General features: G+C 32.3%; 5 protein-coding genes across 9 annotated transcripts; 4 read left to right on the top strand and 1 right to left on the bottom strand.

Moving 5' to 3' along the window:
• Window positions 1–600: 600 nt before the first annotated feature.
• On the top strand, window positions 601–4,014 carry LOC103483798 (CASP-like protein 1D1). Its single transcript, XM_008440582.3, has 3 exons — window positions 601–939; window positions 3,271–3,397; window positions 3,498–4,014. The coding sequence occupies exons 1-3, from the start codon at window positions 710–712 to the stop codon at window positions 3,720–3,722; spliced, it is 582 nt and encodes a 193-aa protein (XP_008438804.2). The 5' UTR covers window positions 601–709; the 3' UTR covers window positions 3,723–4,014.
• Window positions 4,015–5,244: 1,230 nt separating this feature from the next.
• On the top strand, window positions 5,245–11,393 carry LOC103483796 (uncharacterized). Of its 2 annotated transcripts, XM_051086148.1 has the most exons (5): window positions 5,355–5,659; window positions 5,772–5,921; window positions 6,720–6,968; window positions 7,936–8,232; window positions 8,320–8,457. In XM_051086148.1, exons 1-4 carry the CDS (start codon window positions 5,603–5,605, stop codon window positions 8,200–8,202), a joined length of 723 nt encoding a protein of 240 aa, XP_050942105.1. In that variant the 5' UTR covers window positions 5,355–5,602; the 3' UTR covers window positions 8,203–8,232; window positions 8,320–8,457. The 2 variants fall into 2 exon arrangements, with proteins under 2 accessions (XP_008438803.1, XP_050942105.1); XM_008440581.3 differs by having other exon boundaries at window positions 5,245–5,659; window positions 7,936–11,393.
• On the top strand, window positions 9,912–12,797 carry LOC103483795 (divinyl chlorophyllide a 8-vinyl-reductase, chloroplastic). Its single transcript, XM_008440580.3, has 2 exons — window positions 9,912–11,236; window positions 12,460–12,797. The coding sequence occupies exon 1, from the start codon at window positions 9,912–9,914 to the stop codon at window positions 11,169–11,171; it is 1,260 nt and encodes a 419-aa protein (XP_008438802.1). The 3' UTR covers window positions 11,172–11,236; window positions 12,460–12,797.
• A 1,678-nt stretch (window positions 12,798–14,475) lies between these two features.
• Window positions 14,476–19,096, top strand: LOC103483794 (probable serine/threonine-protein kinase At1g54610). Its single transcript, XM_008440579.3, has 7 exons — window positions 14,476–15,446; window positions 15,693–15,977; window positions 16,076–16,393; window positions 16,552–16,779; window positions 17,933–18,033; window positions 18,177–18,294; window positions 18,425–19,096. Exons 1-7 carry the CDS (start codon window positions 15,093–15,095, stop codon window positions 18,734–18,736), a joined length of 1,716 nt encoding a protein of 571 aa, XP_008438801.1. The 5' UTR covers window positions 14,476–15,092; the 3' UTR covers window positions 18,737–19,096.
• On the bottom strand, window positions 17,483–24,783 carry LOC103483793 (tubby-like F-box protein 3). Of its 4 annotated transcripts, XR_007821672.1 has the most exons (9): window positions 24,167–24,700; window positions 22,892–22,979; window positions 22,496–22,625; window positions 22,233–22,412; window positions 21,498–21,984; window positions 21,199–21,376; window positions 20,929–20,979; window positions 17,944–18,066; window positions 17,483–17,827 (listed from the first exon to the last, which is right to left on the bottom strand). XR_007821672.1 is itself a non-coding variant. In XM_008440577.3 (6 exons), the coding sequence occupies exons 1-5, from the start codon at window positions 24,458–24,460 to the stop codon at window positions 21,513–21,515; spliced, it is 1,164 nt and encodes a 387-aa protein (XP_008438799.1). In that variant the 5' UTR covers window positions 24,461–24,783; the 3' UTR covers window positions 21,079–21,376; window positions 21,498–21,512. The 4 variants fall into 4 exon arrangements, 1 of the variants encoding a protein (XP_008438799.1); XR_536607.3 differs by having other exon boundaries at window positions 17,483–18,066; XR_007821673.1 differs by lacking the exon at window positions 17,944–18,066.
• Window positions 24,784–27,458: the final 2,675 nt, after the last annotated feature.

The following is a 27,458-nucleotide window of genomic DNA, read 5'->3' as shown; positions in this document are numbered from 1 at the left end:
TATACCAAACTAATCTTATCTTAATAACTAAAGAACCTGATAACCATTTTTTTCTTTTGTTAATTAGACCAACTTTCTTTCATTATTTGATGTCAAACTCAATGTAACTCTACCTAATCTCTCTCTCTCTCTCTCGTAAAGTTTCATCTAAATAAAATATTGACAACATTTAATTTTTATGATGTATTTAGAGTCGATATCGCCTGTAAAAGTCTATTGACATTTGTAAGAAATATGTATTTGAAGTGTACTAAAACAGTAAATTCTTTTTAAAAAAAGTATAGAAATGGAAGATCGAACCTCTCATCTTAATGGAAGATCGTGTCAATTCTCGTGCAATACACAGAATCTCTTTTTTATTTTTATTTTTTTCTCTATCTGTATGAACAATACATAAATAAATAAATAAAAATCCAAATAAATATATTTAATTAATTTGTAAAAGAAAAAAGGATATAAGAAATTTCCTTGTTTTCATACACAATTTCGACTTCAAAAGAACGTAAATCATCAACGTTCACATTGCAGTTGACGTGCAGGAAACTCCAACCAAATTAAAAATTATATTAATCCATTTCTTAATTCCTAATTAACTATATATAATACACCTCCGAGTTTTCCTCTCCTTCGTAATTACATCCATCTAATTTCTTTTCCAAACTAATTATTAATTTCCTTCCCTTTTCCCTCTCTTGTTTTCTTTCCCATAATGGCCTCAGCCGAGCCGGAGTCTGCTAAGGAGGCGCCGCCTTCTACCGCTGCTCGTGGTGGAGTGAACTTGTTTCTAGTCGGAGTCGTGCTGAGATTTGTAGTTTTCGCGGCGGCAGTGTCGAGTATGGTGGTCATGGTCACCAGTAAACAAACCGTCGTCAATAAACTCCGGGGTGTCCCGCCGGGCATCCCTGTCCAAGCCAAGTTCGACCATTCCCCTGCTTTCAGGTGAGTTATTATTGTTATTATTATTATTCATTTTCTTTCTTAAACTTATTTAACTAATTTGTTTTGAATATTACTTTTCGTTAGAAAAATATTACTATACCTTCAAAAGTTACGATATTATTCGTTAACTTTTATAAACATTTCGAGACTATAAAGTAAAAATTCAAACAAAAATCAAAACTTAAAACTGTGTAGCAGTAACTTAAAAGTATGTGTATGTTAATTTAAGTTTTTGTTCTATAACACCTAAAACAGGACCATATCTCTATGTTGTCTAGATTCTAAAGAAATTTTATTTTAGAATGTTTAAAAAAAGTGTTTGTTCAAATGTAGTGTCGCAACTTTTTAAAGGAATATTTCTTATAATTTAGCTGAACATTTTTTTTAATTTTGTCACTAAACTTTTATTAAAGCAACAATTTAGGTCGTAAATTTTAATTGGTATAAGCATTTTGTTCTTATTGTGTGTGTGTTTTTTTTTCTCAAAATAAGCATAACTAAATCGATATGTGAATACATCAATGACTAAATAATCTATAATTTGAATCCCCAAACTAAAACTAAAATGAAAAACCGTATAAAAATTATTTTAATAGGAGTATATATAGATTATGTTCATAATTTCTTTTCCCTCTATTTTCTAACTCTGTGTGTGAGAGTATATATATTATATAATATTTTTAATTTCAAAATAAACAAAAGAGGTAAGGAATATAGATTAAGGAAAATACTTTTTAAAGTGAAAATAAATTGAATGTATTAACCATTTGTGATATTAAACCAATAATTCACCGAAAAAGATGATATCATATTAAATCATCAATTTATTCAAAATCTTATATTAGTGATTAACGGTAAATTTAATTCCATACTACTAATACGTTACATTATAAGAATGATATTCAGATATATTTGATATATTAGGTACGAAAGTAAAGTTGAAAAATATTATTTGCAATTTGCATACCAAAGTAATATAAAGAAAGACCACCGAGAGGATTGGTGACCAAAATAGTCCAAAAATCAACTCCATAATCATAAACCTCTTTCTTTCTTCTTCTTCTTGTTCTTCTTCTTTTCATTTTTTAAAATTAAAAACTAAAGCCAAGAAATAAAATAGAATATTATTCGCAAACATAATTTTTCTTTAGAAATTTTGAATAAGCCAGCTTAATTTTTCATTTATTTGTTTATAATTTATCCATTGTCATCCATGCAAGTTTGTTCAACTTTTAGTTCATATTTTATATTTTATGGATTCTTATATTAATTTCATATATTTTAGTCAAACTACGTATTTAAATATTTATTTCTGTATTCAAATTTCAACTTCTCTATTCCTTTGTTACTTATTTTTATAGGTTAAAATATGTATTTTAGATTTCTTGAAAAAAAATAACAATAGTAACTAATTTAAAATGCAAGAAATGAAATTCAACCTTTCAAAATAGAAGAATATCTCAATATAACAAATCACAAAATATAGAGACTAATAAAATGGATTTAGATAATTCAATAAAATTAAAATTTTAAACTTATTATTATTATTATTATTATTATTATTATTATTATTATTATTATTATTATTATTATTATTATTATTATTATTGTTATTATTATTATTTGTTTTTGAAATGTTTATCAATGTCTATTATTGAAATGTAAAATTTTACTCTATTTTGTATATATTTTTTTTCTTTCTAATTTTCCATTTATAATGACTTTTTTTTAGGAAACATAATAAGGGAGAGATCAATTTTAAATGAGTTGAGTTAACTTGGTTTGATAAGATGGTAAAATTTGCTAGTTTTAATTAGATTTAAATATAACATCAATTTACATATTGTATAATATGTTGTAAGTTGTGTTCATTTAGATTTGAATTAATTATTGTATCAATTTAAATGTTGAACTTTGGGGTTGTATATCAATTTAAATTTCAAACTAATAGTTATATCAATTTAAATCTTCAACTTTCATAATTGTATTAAAATAAAACATAATAGACGGTTTAGATTGACACAACGCAACTTCAAAAATTTAGAATTTAAATTAATACAATGATTGGTTCATGATCTAAATTGAATCTTGAGTATTCAAGATGTAAATTGACATTTTCCGTTTAAAAAAACGACAGTCTAAAGCAACACTAATTAAATATTATTTGGTCATTCTTGAAATTGATAATTTTTAATTTTAATTCCGTTGAATAGAATTATTTTTTCTAAAACAAATATTTGATTTTTGAAGTTCATTTGTTTTTTTTTTTTAAATGCATTTTTCTAAAAAAAATAAATATGAAATTAAAGGGTGTGGAATTAAATTTTACAGTTATTTCGTAGCCGCGTTATCGTTGACGGCGTCTTACAGTCTGACTACCGGCCTCGCCTCTGTTTTGGTCATCGCTAAACCGAATTGCTCTACCAAGTGCTTGCTTCATTACGCCATTTTTGATACGGTACTCTACTATTCCACCATTAAACTAATTACGCCAATTACATTCAAAATATCGTATTATTCTAATTAATTAATCAAATTATTTGAACATCCTGCTATAGTTGATATTGGGGGTAGTAGCCTCAGCCACAGGAGCTGCAGGTGGAGTCGCATACATAGGCTTAAAAGGGAACAAACATGTTCAATGGGACAAAGTGTGCTACGCCTTCGATAAATTCTGCCGCCATGTAGGCGGCGCTTTAGCTACCTCCCTTTTCGCCTCCGTTGTTATGGTGTTCCTCATTTGGATATCTATTATCTCTCTCCATGCGCGGATTCGCAAGTAGCATGCAGCCTTGCAGCCTTCACGCCCTCCTCCTCTTTTTAGGCCCTTTGTTACCGCTCGTGTGTTGCTGCTTTAGGATTTTACTTGTAAATGTTTCGTGTTTGTTTTCTGGTTTCACCAATTTCTAAATAGGTTTGTTCCCTAAAGAAAGCTAAATTTTAAGTTTTGAATTTTAAAGTAATTTGTTGTTCTTGTAGGGGATGTATTTGAAGTAGGAATTTTATGTAGTTTGTTTGTATATGGTGTTGTTGGGTAATTATCGTTAATTAAATTCAGTCGATATGTGATTTGAAGTTGATTGGTTTATTTTTAGTATAATGAATGTGAATTAATTATGGTCGAATAAATTCATGTTATTTTTATAATTTTTAATTCTAAAAATATGTATTTTTTTCACAGATTTGTTAGTTTTTAGTTTTGAAAAAAAATCAAATGATTAAAAAATCAAATCAATAACTAAAATAGATACGAACTACACAAAGGAAGGTTGTTTTCCACATTTGAAGCGATGGGCATAAACTACTAATAGTTAGGATTTTTTTCTTGGCTCATTTTTCCCTTGTGAAGAAGGTTGTTTATTAATTTTAGAAACTCTCGTGTTAATATTTCAAATGATAAGCCATAGAACACTTTAAAATTATTTAAAACAAACTTAAAACTTCAAAAGCCTATTAGATAATTTTAAAAGTTTATTAATATATAAGGATTCAATTTATAATCGAAGATTTTTTAAACTTTTAAGTTTTAATAGTGTTTAGTGTTTATAAACTTGAAAACAGCATTTGATAAATTCAAATTTTCAACTTTATTTTTAACAATCACATATTAATTTTACCTAATAAATAAATGGAAGAAGGCCTAAGTTTATGTGTTGCGTTGCAATTCTACCATTTATATAATTTTAGCTAAAATCATCATATTCTCTTGGAAAATTATAATATTTTTTATATACGTTTTCAATCATTTAGTAAGTTATTTTGGATAAATTTAAAGTATTTAATAATAACACTCGTAAACTTTTAATCATGACAATTAAGTCTCTAAATTTCTAAAGTGTTAAAATCGAACCTTTAAATTCACAAATAATTGAAAATTTGAACCCATGAATTACGAAAATCAAACCCCAAACGTATATAATAACATGTTCAACTCATACAACTATGTAAGTATGTGTTTGAGAATGATAGTTGTAGTTGTGATTTTAGAAAAAAGATTTAGGTAGAATTGATTTTGTAAAATTGATTTCTAAACAATAAGATTTATGTTTTGTAACAAACTCTTAAAATTGATTTTTAATAGTTAGGTTTGATTTCGAAAGTGATTTTAAAACTATAAATTATTAAGTATTACAGATTATCGGGAGGTGATAGTTTAAAAAATAAGTTTGGAGATTTTTTATTTTTTTAAATTACTTTATTTAGATTACAAAGGTCTAAAAGATTTGATTTTGGCATATCAAACAGACTCTAAATTTAAGGATTTCAGTTTTAAATTTGAATAAGTTTGAATATTTGAATCTTAGTTTTGAAAGTTAAAAAAGTATAAGGGTGATGAGAGCATAAAAAACACACGTTTTTGGAATTTGCTCTTTGCTCTTTTTTAACTGTTGAAAAGCAATTTCCCAATAACAAATTACGTGTGAAAGTTGGTGCGTACGAGAACTCGCCACGTGTGTCGCCATCGTCAAAGGCTTCGCCTCCAGTTCTCAACTTCAGCATACTCCGTTCGGAAGCAAGCTCGGTTAGGGATTCAATCCAATCGGTGGCTTTCCTTCTTAGGTTGTCTTCTTTCCATGAAATTCATCGTTCCAGGGCTTCACCAGTTTCAATCTCCATTAACAAATTTTCCCCGATAAAATAACCGAATTGAGAGCAATCGAAAATGGGTTTTGATCATCTTCCCACTGATACTGCACTGAAAATTGCTTCTTCCCTTCAGGTTCCAATATAGTTTTGTGTAATTTTGATCCTTTTTTTTAATTTACTGTAATATTGTTTGGGGATTAATTGATCTTTCTCTGTGGAATTTTGGGCTGTGATTCGGAACGAAGGTATCGGAAATTTGTTCTTTGGGCTGTTGTTCGCGGTTTTGTAGGCAACTTTGCGATTCCGATTACCTGTGGGAATCTCTCGCGAGGGAAAGATGGCCTTATATCAATGGTTCTTCTTCCTCAACTCTCGCACAATCCCCCATTTCCATGGTGATCTTTCTGTTTGGCTCTACTCTATTTAGGAATTTGTTCCCCATATTGCCCGTTTTGAATATTTATGTTTCTTCAAATCAATTGAGAGATTTGGAAGGTTGTTTTGTTATTTCTTCCTCTTAATTCAAGTGTAGCTGACTGAATGGTTTGACTATTTTATGAAACACGCAGTGGATAGTTATCTAGAGTTGAATGTGAGTTCTGTCTGTCTCATTCATGATTTGGTCCTTTTAGGATTGCTGCTCTAATTCTGATCATATTATGTTTTGTTGCCGTGAAAATTTATAGGATATTAAATCATAAGGACGTTGTTTCTTGCCAATATATTATTATTTATATTGGGCTTTATGATCCCTCCATTGATGGATTTTTGGATTTTTTAGCTTTTTGAAAATCAATCCAGTGATTTGAAGCTTGTTTTGTTCTTTCTGGTTCGTAATTCAAATGTAGTTGAATTACAGCCCTTTGAATTTTCTCCATCATGTTTGAACTTTTTAGGGAAACGTACACCCGTTTATACCTTGAGTCTGAACTTAACCTTTGTCTGGCTCATTGGTGAATTCACTTATACTTTTTAGTTTTTGGAGAGCAATTAAGGGATTTGAAAGTTTGTTTAATTCTATTGTTGAATGAGCCCTTTCGACTATTCCCCGTATTTTCTTTCTAAAATGTTTTTTTTTTCTTTTATTGAACATTCGTTGGATTATTACCTTGTTGGACATATAGTCAAGCCTTTTCTGGTATATTCGTTTTGATACTTCTGCTTGTGAACAAACAAAATGAAATGTCTTGCAGGGATGGAAAAGCTTTTACATTCAGAGACATATTGAGATATTGGGAAGAGCCCAAGCAGCGGTGAAGTTTGTAGAACAATGCTCTCCCTCTACCCCAATCGAGGGTGGAGACTATCTCAGGACAATTGGTGGCTTGTGGGATTTGAAACTTAGTTTTGTTGATGCTCAAATGGTGCTTTTCAAACCTCAACTCAATGAGCTGCTGAACTTGGTTGGCTTACACTACTGTAGAATTTGGCTTCAAGTCCCTGTATGTCCTGCTGCTTTTGCCATTTTAGCTTAATCAACTGTGGGTATAAACATTATTTTAGTTTCCATTTTGATCCTTTAAATCTTCAAATGTTTTATTTTAGTCCATCAACTTTCTAATATTTGTCATAGTCCCTTATTTTGCATAAAAAAAATGCAGTTTTAGTCTTTCCTATTAATTTTCTGTTGTCATCTATCAAAAAATGGATCTATTTTGAACTTTGATACTTCTCTATTAGATATACACAATTTCAAATTATTGTTTACATGGACGGTTGCTTGTCAGATAAACAAACTAAGAACATATCTTTGTTGGGGTTTTGCTAAACAATTTGTAAAAAGTCACTGGCAAGGACTTGACCGATTCTTTATGCAAATATCAGGGACTATAACAAAACGTTTTGAACTTGAAAGACCAACGTAAAAGCTTATAGTCCAAAACTGGATTTAAATCAGTGTTGTTTTTTCATGTGTGTGGGGTGGAGGGGGTTAGATGACAAATGCTAGGAGCTTCTGAATTGCCTTTCGGCCATTATTTATGGTATTAAATACACAGAACGTACAATGTTGAAGCCGAAGAACTATTAGAAGCTCTTTGGGAAGTTGAGTTGGTTACTATTGTCTATTGGTTGTTATAGGTCGTAGCGTGTGGGTTATAATAGTTTGTATTTTGGTTACATAATATTTTAGTATGAGTTACAAATGAGGAGAAAAAATGGTTACGAAATCGTACAATGTAGACATGGAAGGTTTTTAAATAGTTTAACTGTAGCCGTTATGACAATTGGAAACTTTAAACTATTACAATGAGAGATCCACGTTAAGTAGTTATAATAGCCCACTCTATTTAACGCAAGTTATAGGAGCCTGAGCCCCCTTAGTGGTTAGAATTTTTTTTTTTTTTTTTAAGTAAAACAGGTACGAAAGAAAATACTGAAATTGTTGAGTTGACTTCCAACTTCTGGCAGGCCAATCAAATCCTGGAAGCACTTCAAAGATGCAAGATAGCAGAAAGGCATATATGTGTGAAATGGTGGAAGCTAGGAAGATGGTTTTATGGATTCCGTATGAGAGACGAACAACAAACTCGTCGAGTCTCTCTGGCAGAACTCATGACAGAAGAAGGGGAAGATGTTCTTGGGGTGCTTAGCCGTGGTGCCGTCCACGAGGTTCTTCGAGTTCAGGTTTCTGTAGGTGATTCCTTTGCCGGTCACTGGTCTCGGCAAAGCACATAAAATGAAAACACCCTTAGCATCATCTTCCACGTAAGCATTCTGCAACTGCAATAATCTATATGCTAATAGTTTTTTCATAATGTACTTCAAATAATTGCTTGTAGATTATTTATGCAGATATCAAAATGTAAATACATGTTGCTGTTGCTCATTCAGATTTGATTTGTACTAAGTCGTAGTTATATCTATGCTCATCATTAACTGGTGTATTTTGTAAATTAGAGCTTTTGGCTCATAGTCTTGGGTTTCTGCCAATCTTCTTCTTTAGTGTTGCTATTTCTAGTAATTATCCAAAGGGTATCTTTAATTAATTAGGTTTTAGTTGGGGTGTTGTTATTAAATCTGTTGGTTTAGAGAATTAGCAATTGCTGGATTTTAGCTACCTTTTGAATAGATAATCCAAGAGCTTCAGGAAAAGAGTAGTAAATCAAAAGGGCACACCTTTATACGCTTCATCTTTTTTTCTTCGTGCTATTTAATGAAAAGTGCAAGCTTCCATCTCGATCAAAGTAATGGCTAAAACAATTGAGCTGGACTCGAGTTGTTGGATAGAATTGCCTCTTAAAACTTAAGAATTTATTTGTTTATTTTTGGAGTAGATATTCATTGAGGTCTATTTGGATTAGAGATAAAAGTGCTTTTCTAAAAACTATTTTTATTTAATTTTTTAATTAAAAATTGTTCAAATAAACTTTGAATGAGTTCTAAAAGTAATTTTGAGTGATATTTAAACACTTCAATTTTTTACAAATTTTTCTAACAAGAGTTTGAGCTACACTAAGTTATAAACGATCTAGAGGACATATTCTAAAAGCAATTCATTTCAACGATTTCCCACACTAAATTCTTAGTTTTCTAATCGAGCATTCTCAATAATTTTCACTTAAAAGAAGATTAGTAATAATAAAGTTGTCCATGGAGCTGCGTATTATAATAAGAACGTGAATTCTACCTTTGTGCCACATCCATTTTCTATCAATGTGAAACTCTCCATTTAAATGGTTTGTTTTGCATTCTTATTTAAATGTTTAATTGCTTATAAATCCTCCTTTAAATCTTGATCTCTCTGCAAAGAATTCTTAAACCTCTTAAATTACATAAAATAAAATTTCATATTCCGATATTCAAATATTTATACACGTGGAGTCTAAAAATATTAATTTGCTCTTGAAAATAAAAATCATGCAAAATTTTCTTTTTCACTTTCCTCCTACATTCTCCATCTAAACGCAGATTCTTCGACTTGGTTAGGAGCGGCCAAGTAGGTCCTCAAAATTAACCTTACCTGAGAAAATGGATATCTTTAATAGGTCTAATAAAAGAGCCAAATTTTGTTTTTCTTATTCAACATACGTTTATTTCTTTTTGGGTTAGACATTTAGATTAAATTGTAAAATGCATTATGTAATTTTTAGCAAAAACAAAGTTTTGAAATTTTTAATTTTATTTCTATTGGGTGAAGAGATGAGAAATACATGAGATAAGAACATAAGGCATGAAGATAAGAAAAAGAGAAAACCACTTATCGTCAGGATCTTTACACACGAAACAGTTCACTGACACACGAAGGACATGGGACTCCCTGAATTTCCAGCCTCACATTCTCATCATACTTTCTTTCCCTTTTCACTTCTCACCATTTTCGCCGAGTTGATTGTGAGCTTAAGCCATCATACTCATTTCCACTGGCGGTTCTACCTTAAAAAACAATGTCCATTTGCTCCACCGTCGGTGCCGGATTCAACCTTCATTCGCCGGCGAATACCATCAATTCAACCCGTTTATCTTCTCATTTCGTCTATCGGATTCCGGTGAGTTCATTCTCTTTCTCTTTTCAAACTTCTTCTTTACGTTTATCACAAACCCCCAAATTCAGTAGGAAAGGACGAAATCGCATTGTAGTTTCTTCGGCCCCAGTTGTTGAATCCACTAATTCTTCGTTTAGAGCCAAAAACCCTAAAGATACTAATGTTTTGGTAGTGGGTTCTACTGGGTATATCGGGAATTTTGTGGTTAAGGAGCTGGTTAGTAGAGGGTTCAATGTCATTGCCATTGCTAGGGAGAAGAGTGGAATTAGAGGTAGAAACAGTAAGGAACGAACATCTGATCAGTTGAAAGGAGCTAATGTTTGTTTTTCAGATGTGTCCCATTTGGATGTTTTGGAGAAATCTTTAGGGGATCTGGATGTGCCTATTGATGTTGTGGTTTCTTGCCTTGCTAGCCGAACTGGTGGCATAAAGGATTCTTGGAAAATTGATTATGAGGCTACAAAGAACAGTTTAGTGGCTGGAAGAAATCGTGGGGCTTCTCATTTTGTGTTGCTTTCTGCAATTTGTGTGCAGAAACCTCTTCTTGAATTCCAACGTGCTAAGCTCAAATTTGAGGCTGAGCTAATGGAAGCAGCTAAAGAAGATAGTGGATTTACATACAGCATTGTTAGACCAACTGCTTTCTTTAAGAGCTTAGGAGGTCAAGTTGAGTTGGTGAAAGATGGTAAGCCATATGTGATGTTTGGGGATGGGAAGTTGTGTGCGTGCAAGCCAATCAGCGAGCAGGATTTGGCTTCTTTTATTGCAGATTGTGTGTTGAGTGAAGATAAAATCAATCAGGTTTTGCCCATTGGTGGCCCCGGGAAAGCGTTGACTCCGTTAGAACAAGGTGAGATCTTGTTTAGGCTGTTGGGGAAAGAACCGAACTTCTTGAAAGTACCGATTGGGATTATGGATTTTGCCATTGGAGTTCTCGATTTCCTTGTCAAGTTCTTTCCTGCAATGGAAGATGCTGCTGAGTATGGGAAAATTGGAAGATATTATGCAGCTGAGAGTATGTTGCTTTTAGATCCTGAAACTGGAGAGTACAGTGCAGATAAAACACCAAGTTACGGAAAGGACACATTAGAAGACTTCTTTGAAAGGGTCCTCAGGGAAGGGATGGCTGGTCAAGAATTAGGTGAACAGAGCGTTTTTTGATATTTTCTGCAGAGTAGCAGGTCCTTGGAGTTGCAAGTTTGAGATGGACGGTACACGTGAAGCAGGTGTGTTGTTTCTTTATCTGAATCCACGCTGTTGCCTGAGTTCCTATCAAGTTTTTTTCCCCACTCAACATGCATATCTGAAGGGTTGTAAATTGTCACCATTACTCTTCAAAACAATATCATTATGAAATGAATTGTGTCATATTTTTTTGATCCATGATGATTCTTCTGCCGAGCATGCTGAGTCATGATAGATAATCATTTTTTGGTATCTTCTTAATTAATTGTTGCTTCAAGTGTTCTATTATGTTTTCATTCTAGAGTTGATTATTTTTCTCAATGAAGACTCAGTTTCTTCTATTATTAACAATAGAAAAAGTTGATTATTCTTCAAGAATCTGAAATTTAATCTAGAAACGGTCTTGAAAGTGTGGGGAGAAAATTATTATTATTAAACATTTTGCGACTCCTTAGTAGCTCTCATCATTGCTGTCTTAACCGTAGCTATAAGTATTGCCATGGCAATGGAAAATGCAAATAGAACACAGACTTCTGTTTTTTAGAGACAAGAAACCATTGAAAACTGTTGGCCTATGATGAGGGAGGCAAGCAAACAAGCTAAAGAACAAGGATCAAAGGTCTAAAACTACAGTCGAAATAAAGCTTCAAATACATCATCTCCCGAGTTTCTTACGCCTAGCTTCTTAAAATTCTCTCTGCGCCTATCCATAAATCATAATAGTTCTGTACTATTGATTTGTTGAACCGTCTGATTGGTTGGAGTTGTTTTCATGTGTGAAAATCTATCATAATAGTTTTAGTTCAGCTGGTTTACTTGATTCAGCCTATTCTTATTTGGAAGTCGGTTCGGTTGTGAGTAGAGTTAACGCCCTCCAAAGAGGAGAAAATAGTCATCGCCAAACTGAACAGTTATACCCGTTATTCCAACATGGCTGATACCTACACATAAGAATGCTTGAAAATTCAACCGAATAAATGTGGAAGTGAAAATACCTTAAGAATCAAAACTTGTTACCCTTGGACTTCAAGTACAAAATCTCCCTATTTCAGCAACAGGGATCTCTCAACTCATTTCTGACTTCCAAATGTGAAATGGAAAACCATTACTTGTCATTGTAGCTTAATTTTTAAGCTGTACTTGGAATATAAAAGATCCAATGATTTCCAATATTTTTTGACAATCCCAATTAGTTGACCTGTTTTAGCATCTCCAAGCTTACAATCTATTTCATATGCTTTGTTTGGGTATTGGCATGGTAAAGTCTCATATGGAACAAGCAAAAACCAGATGGGGATGACATTGCACCTAACCCCACCCTCTACTTCTCTTGCCTTGAAGTTTTTCCTATCTTCAACTGTTGAAAACGACGACGAGGATCCAGATTTTCCAACACAAGTTTCGGTTAAATTAATCCTTACTCAAACTTGTTCTTTGGAAAACAACTATCCTTCACTTCATTTTTGTTCAAGTATTAGCTAACTATTGAAGTTGGAAGCTAACATATTGTAACTTGTAACCGTGGTTCGTTTTCGAATAACTTCTTTTTCAGGATGCTCTGTTGAATGTCAATTTAGACTCACCAACCTTTTTACTGCCTTATTCTCCCTTTGTTTTTGTCCATTGTTTGTGACATAGATTAGATATATTCTTCCAAAACTTGATGGTTTGATTTTTATAGCCTTTTAGGGTCTAATATAATTCTTGTTAGAGAAATTTAATTTAATTGTATTAGATGTCAAATTGATTTGCAGTTGAAGAACTGCAATGAATAGACACTTCAATTAAGAAATAAAGAATGGTTCTTGGTTCGTATCCCATTAAAGTTGGGAATCATTCACAATGATTCTTACCTATTCTTCCCTAAGAGTATATGGAATGTTGTTTTATTATTCCCTCTTTTGTGGGGTTGAGGACATTTTTTCAGGGTACTTTTTCCTCCCTTTACTTTCTGTCAAGGTGTACCGCTCGTGATCAAGAGGTTTAAAATTCGAATCTTTCCGCACTATCGCTTGTAGTTTCCAGAAAGATATATACGTATTTAATAGATTCTCATTTCTATTCAAACATTATATTTTTCCCCTCTAAATATTAGAAAGAAGATTTGTTACATATTTTGTCACACATTTTATAATGATTAGCAACAAATGTGAAATTAACCCATGATGACAATAAGTTAACGAGACACCTTAAAGTTATAAAATATTGTAGTAAAGTTGAAATACTTTTTTTTTCTTATACATATTTGCAAAAACAATAAACACACAAGCAATTATGATAAATATTAAATTTCGTAGAATGAGAATATGCAGTATACAAATTATGTAATATCCTTTGTAAAATAGATATACTGTGCTTTCGAACCCAAAAAATTAAATCGTGTCTCAAAACTAAACTGAAAACTTGGGAAAACCAAAAAATTATGCATGGTCCGTCGTAAAGAAAATTTGAAACTTAATTTATTTGGTTCAAATCGGATTCAATTTCGAAAATATAATTTGGCATGATGGAAATGATACGGTTCGATTTGAACCAATAAATCAATTCAGTTCAGTTTTACACAAAGACAATAAAAAAAATGGATTAAGTTCGGTTTAGCTACCTAATCGATCCGTTTTCACCCCTACTTTTAGTTGTAATTTTATAATCTATAGCCATTCGGGCACTTCACTCTCATTTTACCTAATTTTTCGATCCAAATTCTAGTAAGACAATTTATCCACTAAATTTCTTCATACATATTCATCAAGGTACTAAAGGTTTACAAATAAATATTAAAATGATCATTTTTTAAAAGTAATTAAAAATACAAACTATTTATATTTCATGCAAAATCGAAACAACGAAAAGAAATCACACTTAATTGTAGGATAGAATTTGCAAATATTTGTTTCTGACTTTATGGTTTTTTATAATTTTCCTTAAAAAAAAAAGACAAAAATGAAGAAAACAATATAAAAAAACAAAGAAGAAATATTTAAAGAAAATAAAAGAAAGGAAAGGAAAAAAAGAGGTGATTGGAGGGAGTGGTGCGTTGTCCGAGAAACACAGAGTGTGCAAAAAAGAAAGTGAACAGTACTTTGCCAGGTCAGCACTTCCATGAGGATAGATCCCCATGAAATCACTCTCTTCCCCTCACTCCTCTACGGACCCTCACATCCAATCCCCATGCTCCTCTCCATTACCATCCCGCCACGTATTCCAATAACACGCGCTCCCTTCTCATAGGTTAAACAAGAAGAAATAAAAAAACAGATTCACAACCTTCTCTCTCTCTCTTCCTTCTCTTCTCTTCTAACATTCTTTCTTTCTCTATACAAAATCCCTCTTTTTCTCTCTGCTGAACTCCAAATTCCCAAAAAGTAAACATATAAAATATCATTAATTTAATAAGAATTTAAAATAATAATAATAATAAAATAAACCCATCTTCTTCTTCTCTCTCTGAGTTCAGTGACTGAACTTGAACTGAGGGAGACCCAAAAGTTGAGGATTTTGTTGTATTTTTTGGTGAAGTTTTACTGTTTGATATGAATAAAAAAAGAAAGAAAAATGAAATGAAAATGAATGGGTTGGTACTTTTTGGTGTGTATTTGAAGCTGTGATTGTTTTCAAAAAAATTGAGTAGGGAGTGGCAGCATTTGTGGCCAACTCCAAATCATTGCTTTCTATTACTTTTGTCTACAAAAATCTTTCTCCTTATATTATTTTCACTTTCATACTTGGTTTCATCCCCCATTTTCCCCTCTTCCAAAAGCAAAAATCATTAGGGTTTTCTTTTGGGTTTTTCTCAGATCATCCTTTTTTTTTCATCTGGGTTTTTGCCGGACACAAATTTGCCGGAATGTAATGGGGGAATGAATGGTTCAATGAGTTTTCTGTTGTGGTTTCATTTTAATGGGGTGTGTTTTTGGGCGAGAGGTGTCTGAGGATCCCGTCCAGAAAGAGGAGGAAGAGAGAAGACAGAAGGCAGAGGAGGAAATTAGGGTTTCTGTTAAGCCGGAGGTTGTTCAGGTTCAGGTTAACAATGCTCGTAATGGTGGAAGTAGGAAGGAGGTTGAAGATGATAGAGGTTCGAGGCAGAGAAGTGAGCGGCGGCGACGGCCGAATCCGAGATCGAGTAATCCGCCAAAACATGTGCATGGGGAGCAAGTTGCCGCCGGTTGGCCGTCTTGGCTCTCTGCTGTCGCCGGGGAAGCTATCAACGGATGGATTCCTCGCCGTGCTGACTCTTTTGAGAAGCTTGATAAAGTATTTTCCCTCCTTCTCTTCTAGGAACGGAATTTTGACTGATTAGAGTTTTGAGTTTTAGTTGAAAATATGAAATTAATGGCTAGAATTGAAGGGGGAGAGTTTCTTTGATGTTTGTACTTCCTAAATATGGCCATATCTCTCTTTGAAATCACCATGTTTGAATTATGGTTTAGTTTTGTTCCTCTTTAATTTTTATGAACAAGATTGGAATTCCTCAAAGTTATACATAATGTTGTTGAACAGATTGGGCAAGGGACGTATAGTAATGTGTACAAAGCAAGGGATACTTTGACAGGGAAGATTGTGGCTCTAAAGAAAGTTCGTTTTGACAATTTGGAGCCTGAGAGTGTGAGATTTATGGCCCGAGAGATTCTCATCCTGCGGCGTTTGGATCATCCCAATGTTGTAAAACTCGAAGGTTTGGTGACGTCCCGGATGTCGTGTAGTTTATATCTTGTATTTGAATACATGGAGCACGATTTGGCTGGACTTGCTGCGAGCCCCACGATCAAGTTTACAGAACCGCAGGTGTGAAGATACTATGTTGTTTGGTTTCTTTATAAGATCTGATACGTTCGTTTGGATGGATTAGTTTCTAGTTCTAATTCTTCAAATGGGCTTAGCAGGTTAAATGTTACATGAACCAATTGTTATCAGGGCTCGAACACTGTCACAACCGCCACGTGCTGCATCGTGATATAAAGGGATCTAATCTTCTGATTGGTAATGATGGGATCCTTAAGATAGCGGATTTTGGATTGGCTTCGGTCTTTGATCCCAACCACAAGCAGCCAATGACAAGTAGGGTGGTTACTCTATGGTATCGACCTCCCGAACTTCTTCTTGGAGCCACTGATTATGGTGTTGGCGTAGACCTTTGGAGTGCTGGCTGCATTTTAGCTGAGCTGTTAGCCGGAAAGCCTATAATGCCCGGTCGCACAGAGGTAAAGCCCTTTACTAGTCCGTTTTACTTTTTGTCTTCAGTTCATCAAATGGGGCCTTTGATCTTGTATAAGGCCATATTTTTTAAATTTCTTCGCTTCTTTCATGATTGAGCATATTCGGTTTAGTCATTGCTAATTATCGTTTGACACTTTCCCAGGTCGAGCAGCTACATAAGATATTCAAGTTATGTGGCTCTCCTACAGATGAATACTGGAAAAAGTCAAGGTTGCCTCATGCAACCATATTCAGACCTCAACATTCATACAAGAGATGCATAACAGAGACATTTAAAGACTTCCCACCATCGTCTCTGCCACTTATCGAGACACTTCTTGCAATCGATCCAGCTGAACGCCAGACCGCCACTGCTGCTTTAAACAGTGAAGTGAGTTTGCTTCATACATTAGCTGTATCATTCACAAACTGCATCATTTTTGCTCTTCGGTCTTTATGTACTGTACCGTTCTGCCTCAGTTCTTTTCTTGTCCCAGCTTTGTTACTCTTCCGAATTTCTTCATGTTAGGTATAGCAATCACTGTTTCTTTAACCTTTCCAACAAAATTATTTAGAAGCAAGCCATAGCCAAGCCAATCTTAATAGCAAAAACCAGATCTCTTTCTTTGATGAGGGGAAGGGAGTAGGAACTTAGGATTGCTCAGAAAATAGGTCAACTTTGGTCTAGTAGATCTTAACTTATGAAGTTTCTTTGAAATGGAATGAAAATAAGGAATAACTGAATCTAGATCTGAGCAGTTGTTTGTTACGCGAGACATTCTGGTTGAAATAAAGAAAATTAAATTACAAGTTTAATCTTAAGTTTAAAGCATATGTCAAATAGAAAAAAATTTCAAATGTATGATAAGGTCATGAACTCTTTTATTATTTTATCTAATAACTTCTTGAACTTTCAATTTAGTTCCTAGTAAGACGACCTCTTTTTACATATTTTAGAATTTACAAACATACGTCCTTGCACATGAAATTGAAAGTTTAATGTTCTATTAGACACAAATTCCAACGATTTTTTATATAATAGATTACTTCATTTTGTAAAGGTTGAATATACCTAAGGATTGGCCCATTAGATATAAGATCGAAAAGTTAGAGGCATATTTGATTAAGTTCTGAGACCTATTAGACACAAACATGAAAGTTTGTGGACCAAATTTTTCATTTAACCACAAAAAAAAATTATGAGCCAAGTTTAAACCGGCCAAAAAACAATTGGCGGTATAGACCTTTGGACTAAAACAGAGTTATGTGAAACTCTATTATTTTGGCCATGCAAGCTTGGTCTTGCTGTAGATTGAGAGATGGCATCTTGCTCCATGGCTAATAGTTTTCACTATTAGATCTCCGCCTCGTGATTGCGGAATAGAGTTTTTTACCCTGTTATTCTTCGTCGACATATATTCCTGTCCCCCTCCCTCGACCTGGAGAAAGAAAAGCACTTGTTACTAGATCTCTTTTATTTGTCATAGCTCTTGCTCTACTTCTCTTGTATATTGACATTTTGTTAACTTTCTTCTATTCTGCAGTTTTTCACTACCAAACCATATGCTTGTGAGCCTTCCAGCCTCCCCAAGTATCCTCCAAGCAAGGAAATGGATGCAAAATTGCGGGATGAAGAAGCAAGAAGGTCGATGATGGATTGAGACTCAACTTCTTATTTCTGCAAACAAGGATTAATAAATATTAGAATAGCTTTGTTGATAAAATGTTTCTACATTTCTTGCAATTTTGGTTGTGTTGTTTTTCTGACTTTGAGCTTTGTGAATGCAGGCTAAGGGCTGCTGGCAGAAGCAATGTAGATGGGGTGAAGAAATCACGAGCACGTGATCGAGCTGTTCGTGCAATACCTGCTCCAGAAGCCAATGCTGAGCTTCAAGCCAATCTTGATGTATGACTTATAGTTCATTTATCCCTATCTCTCACCGCACACAATTTTGCTATTACCCCATGTTTTTAAAACATAACATTCATATGATTGATTTGATTCTCTTTGTTAATGAAATTGGTGCTCTCTACAGAGGCGGCGTCTCATAACACACGCGAATGCGAAGAGCAAGAGTGAAAAGTTTCCTCCTCCACATCAAGATGGAGCACTTGGCTACCCTCTAGCATCTTCGCATCACATTGATCCAATCTACGATCCTCCCGACGTTCCATTTAGCACGATGAATTTCTCGTATCCAAAAGCAAACATTCACACATGGTCTGGTCCTTTGATGGACCCAGCTGCTGTTGGTGCTCCAAGAAGGAAAAAACACACAGCAGGTGACGGGCATTCATCAAAATCATCTAAGGACTTACGAAAAGATAAGAGTTCTGTTCGGATCTAATTCACTTAAATCGGTTTCGACAACTTCAAATCTTTTAGAGATCTTCATCCATCATTTCTAAGGGCAAACCCGGGAAATTCGATTGAATTCTATGGAGAGGTAAAGAGTATATCATTTCTCTTTTTTAATTTTCAGTTTCTATAATTTTGTAAGATCAGATGGTCACTGGTTTGTATATCTTTTTTTTTTTTTTTTGCTTTCTTTCTTTTATTTTCTTTTACCCTTTCCCATATTCTCTTCACTGTGCTATAAAACAAGCTTACTGAAATATCAATAAATTTGTCCTTGGAAATCCTTTTAGCGGTCCTTTTAGGATTCCATTGCTACATAGGACCCGAAGGCTTTCCAAATTCAAGTAAACTTCTGCTCTCTTTGATTATTTAGTTGTAGAACTTTTTCAAATTTACAGTGAATTTGAATGTAAGAGTCTCTCTGTTATTTTTATTTTCTAAAATAGGAATCGAAACTTTGACCTTGAGGCGTTGTTTATAACTTTGATTTAACCCAAGAAAGAAAAGATAAAAATAGAAAATTCTTTCGATGATATCGATTAGCTGAGTATATCATCCGGTTGTTTTTAAGTTTTCTTTTAAGGTGTTAGAAACTTTTCCAACCAAGTTTGGAATTTTGTTTGTCCTATCATTTAAACATTTAAATGTATTTGACCTAAAGAGTCGGAGGATTTGTGAATTTACTTCTTGCTTGTTCAAAAACTTGCCATAGGTTCCACTATTAAAACATCAATTTTATACTAATTCAACAATCTACAACTCTCTAAACTTTATAACTCTCTACTCTTCATACAATCTCACTTTTTATCCCATATTCCTCAGGTGTGTTGTTGGTCATTAGACTCGATTAGTTAAATTTGTATCAATAAATAAAAGAAAATTTGGGTACTTCTCATTACCATGTTTTGAGTTGTTCCTCACAATTCTCTCCTTAAATTAAAAACTGCATCCCAAAATTGTTTACTTTTAAAGAAGTTGGGAACAGCAAACTTATATAACTACATGCATATTCAAATTTCATAAGGATCGCTGTTTTCCCAACTATCAATCCCCACTGTGACCTTTTCTGTATGTATGTATGTATTATATATATATATATATATATATATATATATATATATATATATATATATATATATATATATATATATATATATATATATATATATATATATTATTGTTATTATTTTGAGTTTAATCCCAACTGAATTACTGGTATAATTTATGAATATGCCGAGGTGCTATATATTATTATATGATATATCTAGTATTCTTCATTGTGAAATAGTTGCGGAGGGAGAAGAGCTTTACATGAGTGTATCAGTAACCACAAATTTTGTGGTTCAAATCTCCAAACTCTAGTTTTCATACTTCAAAAAATTGGCAACAAATTCATTTTATTATAATTTCTAAAAAACGGAACCTTATTTATAACAGTTTTTCGGTCCTGCTGTATTCGTTATAATCTTGAGGTGGAATTTCATCCTGAAATTAATATGAAGATTGAAGAACGATTTGATACAATTATAATGTCAAGTTTAACATTTGCTTTACTAATTTTCTAGTTTCTAGTTGAGTTGCTCCATTTTAAACTTGATGGTTTTCCAACTGAATTCAATTCCAAAATTGTTGTCTATGCAAAATTGACACATTCCTTTTAAAATAATAATAATAATACCATAAAAAATAAAAATTTACGCCAACTTGAGCATCACACAAGCCGATTAAATTTAATAGTATGTCCCCCGAAAGGACATCACACAACTGATTTAAGGTCAAGTCAAAATATCGAAACCTAACACCAAAACTGCCATAAAACCAACAACAAGAACAGTACCATCCATCTAGAGAACCCTTCTACCTCAAATCTCTAAGATAATGAAAGTTATGAAAATTATTATCTTTCACCACTCATCTTTCTTTAGAGTTCCAACATTTCCTTCCTTCCTTCCTTCCTTATTTAGACTCTCTTTGAGAACCATTTTGTTTTTAAAATTAAAACTATAAATACTATTTCATTTTTTGTTTTTAATATTAAAACTATAAACACTAATTCATTTTTTTGTTTTTGTAATGCAAATTCACAAGTCTTACATGGTGAAGATAAAAATATGATTAAGACATTAAGAGAACCAACACAATTTTCAAAAATCATAATCAATGTAGAAAAAAATGGCGTACCTTAAAATTTGCTTCAATCATCGAAGATTCCTCAGCATTCGGTCATCGTCACTAACAAAGGGGGTAGACGTCATCGAGGCAGAATCCAATGACGTAAAAACAGTCAAAGATGAACACAAACGAACTCAAACACAAAATGAAAGATAAAAAGACCAAGAACCTAAAAGTATATAAATTATTATATAGGAATCAGATAATACACAAAAAGAGTTGATATATACATCAAAGAAAATAAATATTTAATGTGTACTGTAGACACAAAAAAGTTACCAAAAATTGGGGATATGAGCTGTGAAATTCAAAGCCTGGCTTCCAATTAAGCCCCCACTTCTTCCTTCCCATTCAATTCAAGGGTCTTTCATGATATCGTTAATTGTTAAACCCATTTATGTTCACTCCATAGCTTTTGTTGTTGAGAGAAAATTTCACTGCTTGCTCTAACATGGTCCTATTGATTCATAGAAAATAACCAGAGAGTCAGAGTAATGGTCAACAAATCCCCCAAAAGGTTAAAATATAAGCTTTTCTTCCAAAAAGATGAAATTTGAAATTTGAAATTTGTGTAAAACCTGATCAGAGATGTGTCATTCACAAGCGATCTTTGTGTCAAAGCTACTGAGACAGATGGCAAAAGCTTGAAACGCTGAGATTGGATATCTGTAGTCCATAGTAAATATATCCTTTCCTACTTTTCCAAATTGAAGGATTATCTTCTCATGTTCAGGTCCGGCAACTCCATTTTCAGGTGAAGCTACTAATTGAAAATTTTTCACAGAAGCGATTGTCACTCGCCCATGGAAGTTCAAACACCAACATTGGAGCTGTTCGTGCCACCGAGGCGCCTTGTTCCTAAGCACTAGAACTCCATCTTTCTGATTAGTTGAAGATCCCGATGGTTGATTGTCTGTGTGATTCGATTTTGACCAGGAAAATCGCAATGATGGAAGAAAATCTATACGGCTCGGCGAGAATTCAGTCTGTATTGGAGCCACCCCTCCTGGCTCGATAGAAGAGGCAGGAATAGCATCCATTACACAATGCATTCTCCTTGGACCCCTGCAAGTAAAACAAACCATATTAGCCTCTCTACTACATACGTCAAGCCAAAAAGAGAAACAAGCAAAAAAAAGCAGATTGGTGCGTATCGTCATTCAGCATAAAGTACTACACATATTACATACAATGACAACAATTCTTTTATAGGAGAGATCTGTTTATTTACTTGTGCTTTCGTCATTATCAATAATACAACACGATAACAGATCACTTTGTAGAGGGGGTGTGTGTCGCCTCCTGATACGTACCTTGAACCCAAGACATTTAATTCATATGAGATGTGAGCCACAGGGTAGTTGCCGGCAGGAACTTTAGGTGATACTTGTTTCAGGCCCACGAGCCTAGAGGAACGACTCTTTGAAATTTTGGCTCCTGCATGAGGTGGCTGTCCATCAAAGATGGTGAACTTTGTTCCTAAAAAATTAGATCTTTAAAAGAAAAATAAATTAATATTTGGGTTAATATTAAAAAAAATTGTACTATCAACATCAAACACTTCCTGAAGCCCTACCTCAATTTTCCAACAAAGGTGCCACTTGCCTTGGACATGTCATCAGCATGCAAAGATATTATATAATCAGTGCAGGTGGCCCGTCGACATTTACGGGCAGCAAGAAGAAACTTTCCATCGTCAGCAAGTGCTGTCGCCAAAACCCAAGGCCAAAAATGAGCGACTTTATATATGCTCCCATTCCCCTTTTTACCCCATAAAAGATCATTGTATATAATCAATAAAAATTAAAAAAATGGGGTCACTATCCTAGGAAGATACAAAAGTAGCGATAAGCAAAGAGTTAAATCACCTGAATAACTTTTTAAAATAATAATCTAGCAATTAATCGAATAAACCGCCGAAAGAATAAAGAAGGAAAGTGCCAAGCAACTTGCTGTAGCGATGGAAGCTTACCACTAGTCAAACTAAGGTAAAGGCAATAAGTTTGTGCGGATCGATTCCGTTTTATGAAGCAATGAAGAAGCAAATCCCTTGGACCAGGCTGCCAAGACCAAAAAAGAAAACATCAAGATATGAAGGAATGTAGTGACGCACAAACTTAAATAAATCTAAATATAATCTCACTACTAATTAAATAATTCTCAGTAGTTTTAGAGCCAATTAAATAAGTACGTCAATTTGTGGGTAGGTAAGAATATATGCATCATAAATTCCAGAAAGGAAAATCAAGTGGCCCAAGTAATTAATTTCTTCACCAGAAATTGGAGCTGCAATAATGTATAAACTTATGAGACACTCAACCAGTTGTCCCTGTATTTTGAAATGAATACTAGAAAAAAAAATAGTGAACAGCACTCTTAAAAAGTAGAAGCCAATAACTAGAGTGGACCTAAAGTATTGCAGCTAAACGTGGTCCCTTAAAGTTAGCAATACCTTTTGTTGGAAATTTCCAAACGTAAAAATAACAAATTTGTGGAACTGGAAGTTTATGAGATGTCGCATATGGCAGCACTAAATCAGGCTAACAAACAAGAGTTTAATTTTTCACAACTCACCTTATATCTCCATAAGCAGTTATTTTTCTTTTTAATACAGCAATCAAGGGAATTGAACCTCCAACATCTAGGACTATATCAATTGCTAATGAACTAAGCTAAGCTCATTTTGGTCCATCTTGTAACAAAATGATGTTGCTTATGACTATAATATACAAATTCGATGTGATTTCTTTTATGTGAATGAAAAATTAAAATTAAAATTATTTATTAAAAAAGGGTGCACGCCAGTTCTCTTTATATCATTAAAGAAAACTTTCCAGTCCCAATCAATTCCAGCTAAACCTAAACCTAATAGAGTTTAAATACCGATCAATAAAGGAACTGTTAATTATATTATTGTTCATCCTCATCCCAAATCTTGAACTAGAAGACTCGTTTATAATTCTTAGAATATGTTTAACCTGGATGACACTCCAGAAATATGCCCTACAGGAAAAGATAAACAGGATAACAGTTTATGTGAATCTAAAAAAGGAAAATCTAATCATGAACAATCAACAGCCTAACCGAGAAATACTCCCGCTGAATTTCAGGAACAATAAACAAGCAGACAGTAAATTGAAGAAGATAACACGATTACAACACATAAACGCGAACTACATTAAGAAACAGTAAATTAGAACATAAAATCGAAAATCAATGCAAAACAATTAAGAAATAAGAATTAAACCTGTTTAACAGAAATAGGAAACGTCAATCTAGCAGAAACCTCAGGAGTTTTTACAATCTCCTTAGTAATCCGTCTCCAACTCCGGCAAACTCCAGCGCAGGCCACCACGGTCTTCCGCGGAGGCCAAGCATTCTCAGAACTCTCGATTCTAACCAAGACCTCTCTCAACAACTCCTGAGGCATGTAAGCCCAACAGCTCTGCGCCAAAGCGTCGCCGACTTCGGGCGTGGATCCATCCTGAACGACGCGGCGGGACCTGGATCTCATTTCCTGAATTATACTCTTCAAAGACATGGAAAGTGAAGAAAGAGTGGGGATTTCTGAAGAGGATATGGGGAAATGAGAAGAATCTTGGGGAGAAAATTGAAGAGAAACTCAGGGAAAATGAATGGGAAATTGAAGAAAACAGAGAAGAAGAAGAAGAAGGAGAAGAAGAAGAAGAAGAAGAAGAAGAAGAAGAAGGTGAGAATGGAGATTTAGAGGATTGTGATATGTAATGGAAATGTGTAGTGAAAGCCGAATTTTTGCCTTTCTCTAACATTCACCACTGCTTTCTGGTTTCTACTCTCTCGCATTTTCATTCTTTTCTTTATTTCTTTTTTAAAAATTAATTATTAGTTTTTTATTTAAAAAATAATGGATTCTAAATATGTAAATTATTATAAATGGTTAAAACGTTCGAAAATATTTATAAAATATAGTAAAATTTCATGATAAATACTGATATTAATTTTTCATATATAGAAAGTGATATTTGATTATATTTGTAAGTATTTTTAGCAATTTTGTCGGTAATAGTAAATTTTTAAAAAAGATTTATTATTAAACTTTAATCTATGTATCTTTAAATTTGTAATAGAAATAGACCTTTAAGCAAAACATGTAGAATACCGATGTTTTTAAAACTAAAATCAAATTTTGAAAAAAAAAATTAACAATTGTTACATACAAAGAGACTTAACTTTTAAAAATAAAAGACGACGATAGTCGAAATTTTTCGTAGATTTTTTATGGTTTGACTAATTGTTATAAATTTAAAAATACATAGATTAAATTTTTATAAATCATCCTCACAAATAAAGATTTAAAGATCAAATTATTGCTTTTATTAAAGTTGAAGATCTCTTTTTATTCTTTTTTTTTTTTTGTATTTCAATATCATAGAATTTGAAGTTTATAATTTATAAACATTAACTTATTTACGATTATTAAAAATTTTCTTTAATTAAAATGGTGAAATAGTTATTTGTTTAATTTAAATACAATTTTAATGGGTTGATTTTTAATCCTTTTTTTCTAAAACTATTTTAGACACTGAATTTTACGACAATTGATTGAAGTTTCAAATTTTCCACATTTGTTGACTTCATCTCCCTATTTATTGAAATAAATTTGTTTAAAAAAAATGATTTGCTTTTAAAAATATAGTTTTGACCTCTAAATATTTAATATATTTTATTATATGGTTTAAATTTTTTTTTAAAAAAATGACTGTTGCCTCTGTAATTTCATTAAATTTTCCTATTTTATATTAACAATTAAATTTTGATTCAACAACTAACAAAATAATAATATCATCTATTTTTATTTCTCTATTAATAAAAAATCACATAATGGTAATTTGTAGATAGTGAAGTAGAAACAAAATTACAAATAAAATATAGGCTCAAAATGAGAGTGAAGGGTCAAAGAATTTGACCATATATTTTGTGTTTCAAAACTACTTTTGAAAAATAGTTTATGGATGACATATAAAATCAAGACAGTATATTTGAAAGCACTTTTAAAAGGTAATAAATAATTAATTAATTGTGTTTAAGAAGTAGGTGATCCATGAAAATGGACTTTGAAAGAGGGAGGAAAATAAGAACAAAAAACAACTTATTTAATTAAATTGCTAATTATTATATATATATATATATATATATATATATATATTGTCCAACATGTTTTATTAAAATAATATTAGGAAAAAGTAAAGTTTCCTTCGATAGTCCCAATCAACTTTTCAATTTTAAAGCTATTGTTATTTATTTTTTTATATTTGGCTTATATTTCAAACCCAAAATAATAATAATAATAATAATAATAATAATAATAATAATAAAGAAATTGAATTAAGATTTGAGATACTAATTACAAAGTTATTAAAATGTTTATAGATCAATTTAGAACGGCTAAAAATATAGCAATGCGCAATTAAAAAAATTTAAAATTAGTATTTCGTAAAAATCAATATTTGTTCGAATAAAAATGATAATTAGAGTTTAATTAAAATGTTTTTATACAAAAATTATCGTAAATGATAAAATATAATAAAATTTCAAATTTATCGCAAATGAATTTGAAATTTTGTTCGGTATGTTTTTTAATATTTTAATTTATTTTATTGTATTTAAAAATGTTTGAATAATTAATTATGATATTTTAAGATTTTTTTAAAAAAGAAAGATATTTTTTTTAAGTGTTGAATTTTGCAATTAATCAACGATTATTTGATTACTTATTTGAGATGAGATGACAACATCATCAATTCATCACCTTTCTTCTATTTTTCAATTTTAGGATAGCAACAACTTGCCAATCATGATTAAGTATTTTTAATTCAAGATTCCATAACACTAAATAGCATATTTAATTTTGTTTAAACTTTGATCAAAGACATACATTTCCTTTTACCCAAACAAAAAATAAAAAGTTTATTTAATTCTAAGAAAATTTGTACCAAGTAATTCGAACTAAAATACTTTTAAACTTTATCGTTTGTTTGTCTTTTAGAAGTTCCAATATTGTCTTTGATCCTCAAGTATACACTTTGGATAAATTTGAGAACTAAGTCCTCAAGTATATACTTTGGATAAATTTGAGAAACAGAACGATAGTCGTATGAAACAAAAAGTTATGACCAAACACCATCACACGGTTACACTCATATCATTCTATGTCTCAATTTTCATTCGTCGTTCTAATGAAATTCTACTTCAAACATAGTTTTGAAATGTTTATGAAAGATAAAAGATAATATTGTAACTTTTAAAAGAACATAAAAGTAATTTTAAACAAAAAATACTCGTTTAAAGTATTTTTATCGCTATCAAAAAAAAGAACACCATAACTACAACTTACAAGATCAATAGTACAATTAAAATTTGTCTAAAGTAAACTTTAGTTTACTTCTCATCTACCTAGAAATGCAAAAAGTGAGACTTGACGAACTTGTATCGTCTAAAGGGAACTAGAAAACTCCTTTATCACTAGACTAGCTAATGACATTAACAAAACGTCAATTTTG

This window comes from Cucumis melo, chromosome 6 (genome assembly GCF_025177605.1).
Source record: "Cucumis melo cultivar AY chromosome 6, USDA_Cmelo_AY_1.0, whole genome shotgun sequence".
Lineage (NCBI taxonomy): Eukaryota > Viridiplantae > Streptophyta > Magnoliopsida > Cucurbitales > Cucurbitaceae > Cucumis > Cucumis melo.
The sequence above is the reverse complement of the archived record's forward strand: the minus strand, read 5'-3'. Positions and strand labels throughout refer to the sequence as shown.

What these genes read in the sequence shown, in the direction of transcription:
- LOC103483793 (XM_008440577.3), bottom strand. Translation starts at nt 24,460, where the DNA reads ATGTCTTTGAAGAGTATAATTCAGGAAATGAGATCCAGGTCCCGCCGC. An exon ending in TTCCTATTTCTGTTAAACAG is followed by an intron (nt 22,980 to 24,166) that starts GTTTAATTCTTA and finishes TGGTCTTGGCAG; the next exon opens with CCTGGTCCAAGGGATTTGCT. An exon ending in ACCTTTGTTGGAAAATTGAG is followed by an intron (nt 22,413 to 22,495) that starts GTAGGGCTTCAG and finishes TTTCTTTTAAAG; the next exon opens with ATCTAATTTTTTAGGAACAA.
- LOC103483796 (XM_008440581.3), top strand. Translation starts at nt 5,603, where the DNA reads ATGGGTTTTGATCATCTTCCCACTGATACTGCACTGAAAATTGCTTCT. An exon ending in AAATTGCTTCTTCCCTTCAG is followed by an intron (nt 5,660 to 5,771) that starts GTTCCAATATAG and finishes TTCGGAACGAAG; the next exon opens with GTATCGGAAATTTGTTCTTT. An exon ending in GAATTTGGCTTCAAGTCCCT is followed by an intron (nt 6,969 to 7,935) that starts GTATGTCCTGCT and finishes AACTTCTGGCAG; the next exon opens with GCCAATCAAATCCTGGAAGC.
- LOC103483795 (XM_008440580.3), top strand. Translation starts at nt 9,912, where the DNA reads ATGTCCATTTGCTCCACCGTCGGTGCCGGATTCAACCTTCATTCGCCG.
- LOC103483794 (XM_008440579.3), top strand. Translation starts at nt 15,093, where the DNA reads ATGGGGTGTGTTTTTGGGCGAGAGGTGTCTGAGGATCCCGTCCAGAAA. An exon ending in TCAAGTTTACAGAACCGCAG is followed by an intron (nt 15,978 to 16,075) that starts GTGTGAAGATAC and finishes TGGGCTTAGCAG; the next exon opens with GTTAAATGTTACATGAACCA. An exon ending in AGCTTCAAGCCAATCTTGAT is followed by an intron (nt 18,295 to 18,424) that starts GTATGACTTATA and finishes TGCTCTCTACAG; the next exon opens with AGGCGGCGTCTCATAACACA.
- LOC103483798 (XM_008440582.3), top strand. Translation starts at nt 710, where the DNA reads ATGGCCTCAGCCGAGCCGGAGTCTGCTAAGGAGGCGCCGCCTTCTACC. An exon ending in GACCATTCCCCTGCTTTCAG is followed by an intron (nt 940 to 3,270) that starts GTGAGTTATTAT and finishes TAAATTTTACAG; the next exon opens with TTATTTCGTAGCCGCGTTAT. An exon ending in ATTACGCCATTTTTGATACG is followed by an intron (nt 3,398 to 3,497) that starts GTACTCTACTAT and finishes ATCCTGCTATAG; the next exon opens with TTGATATTGGGGGTAGTAGC.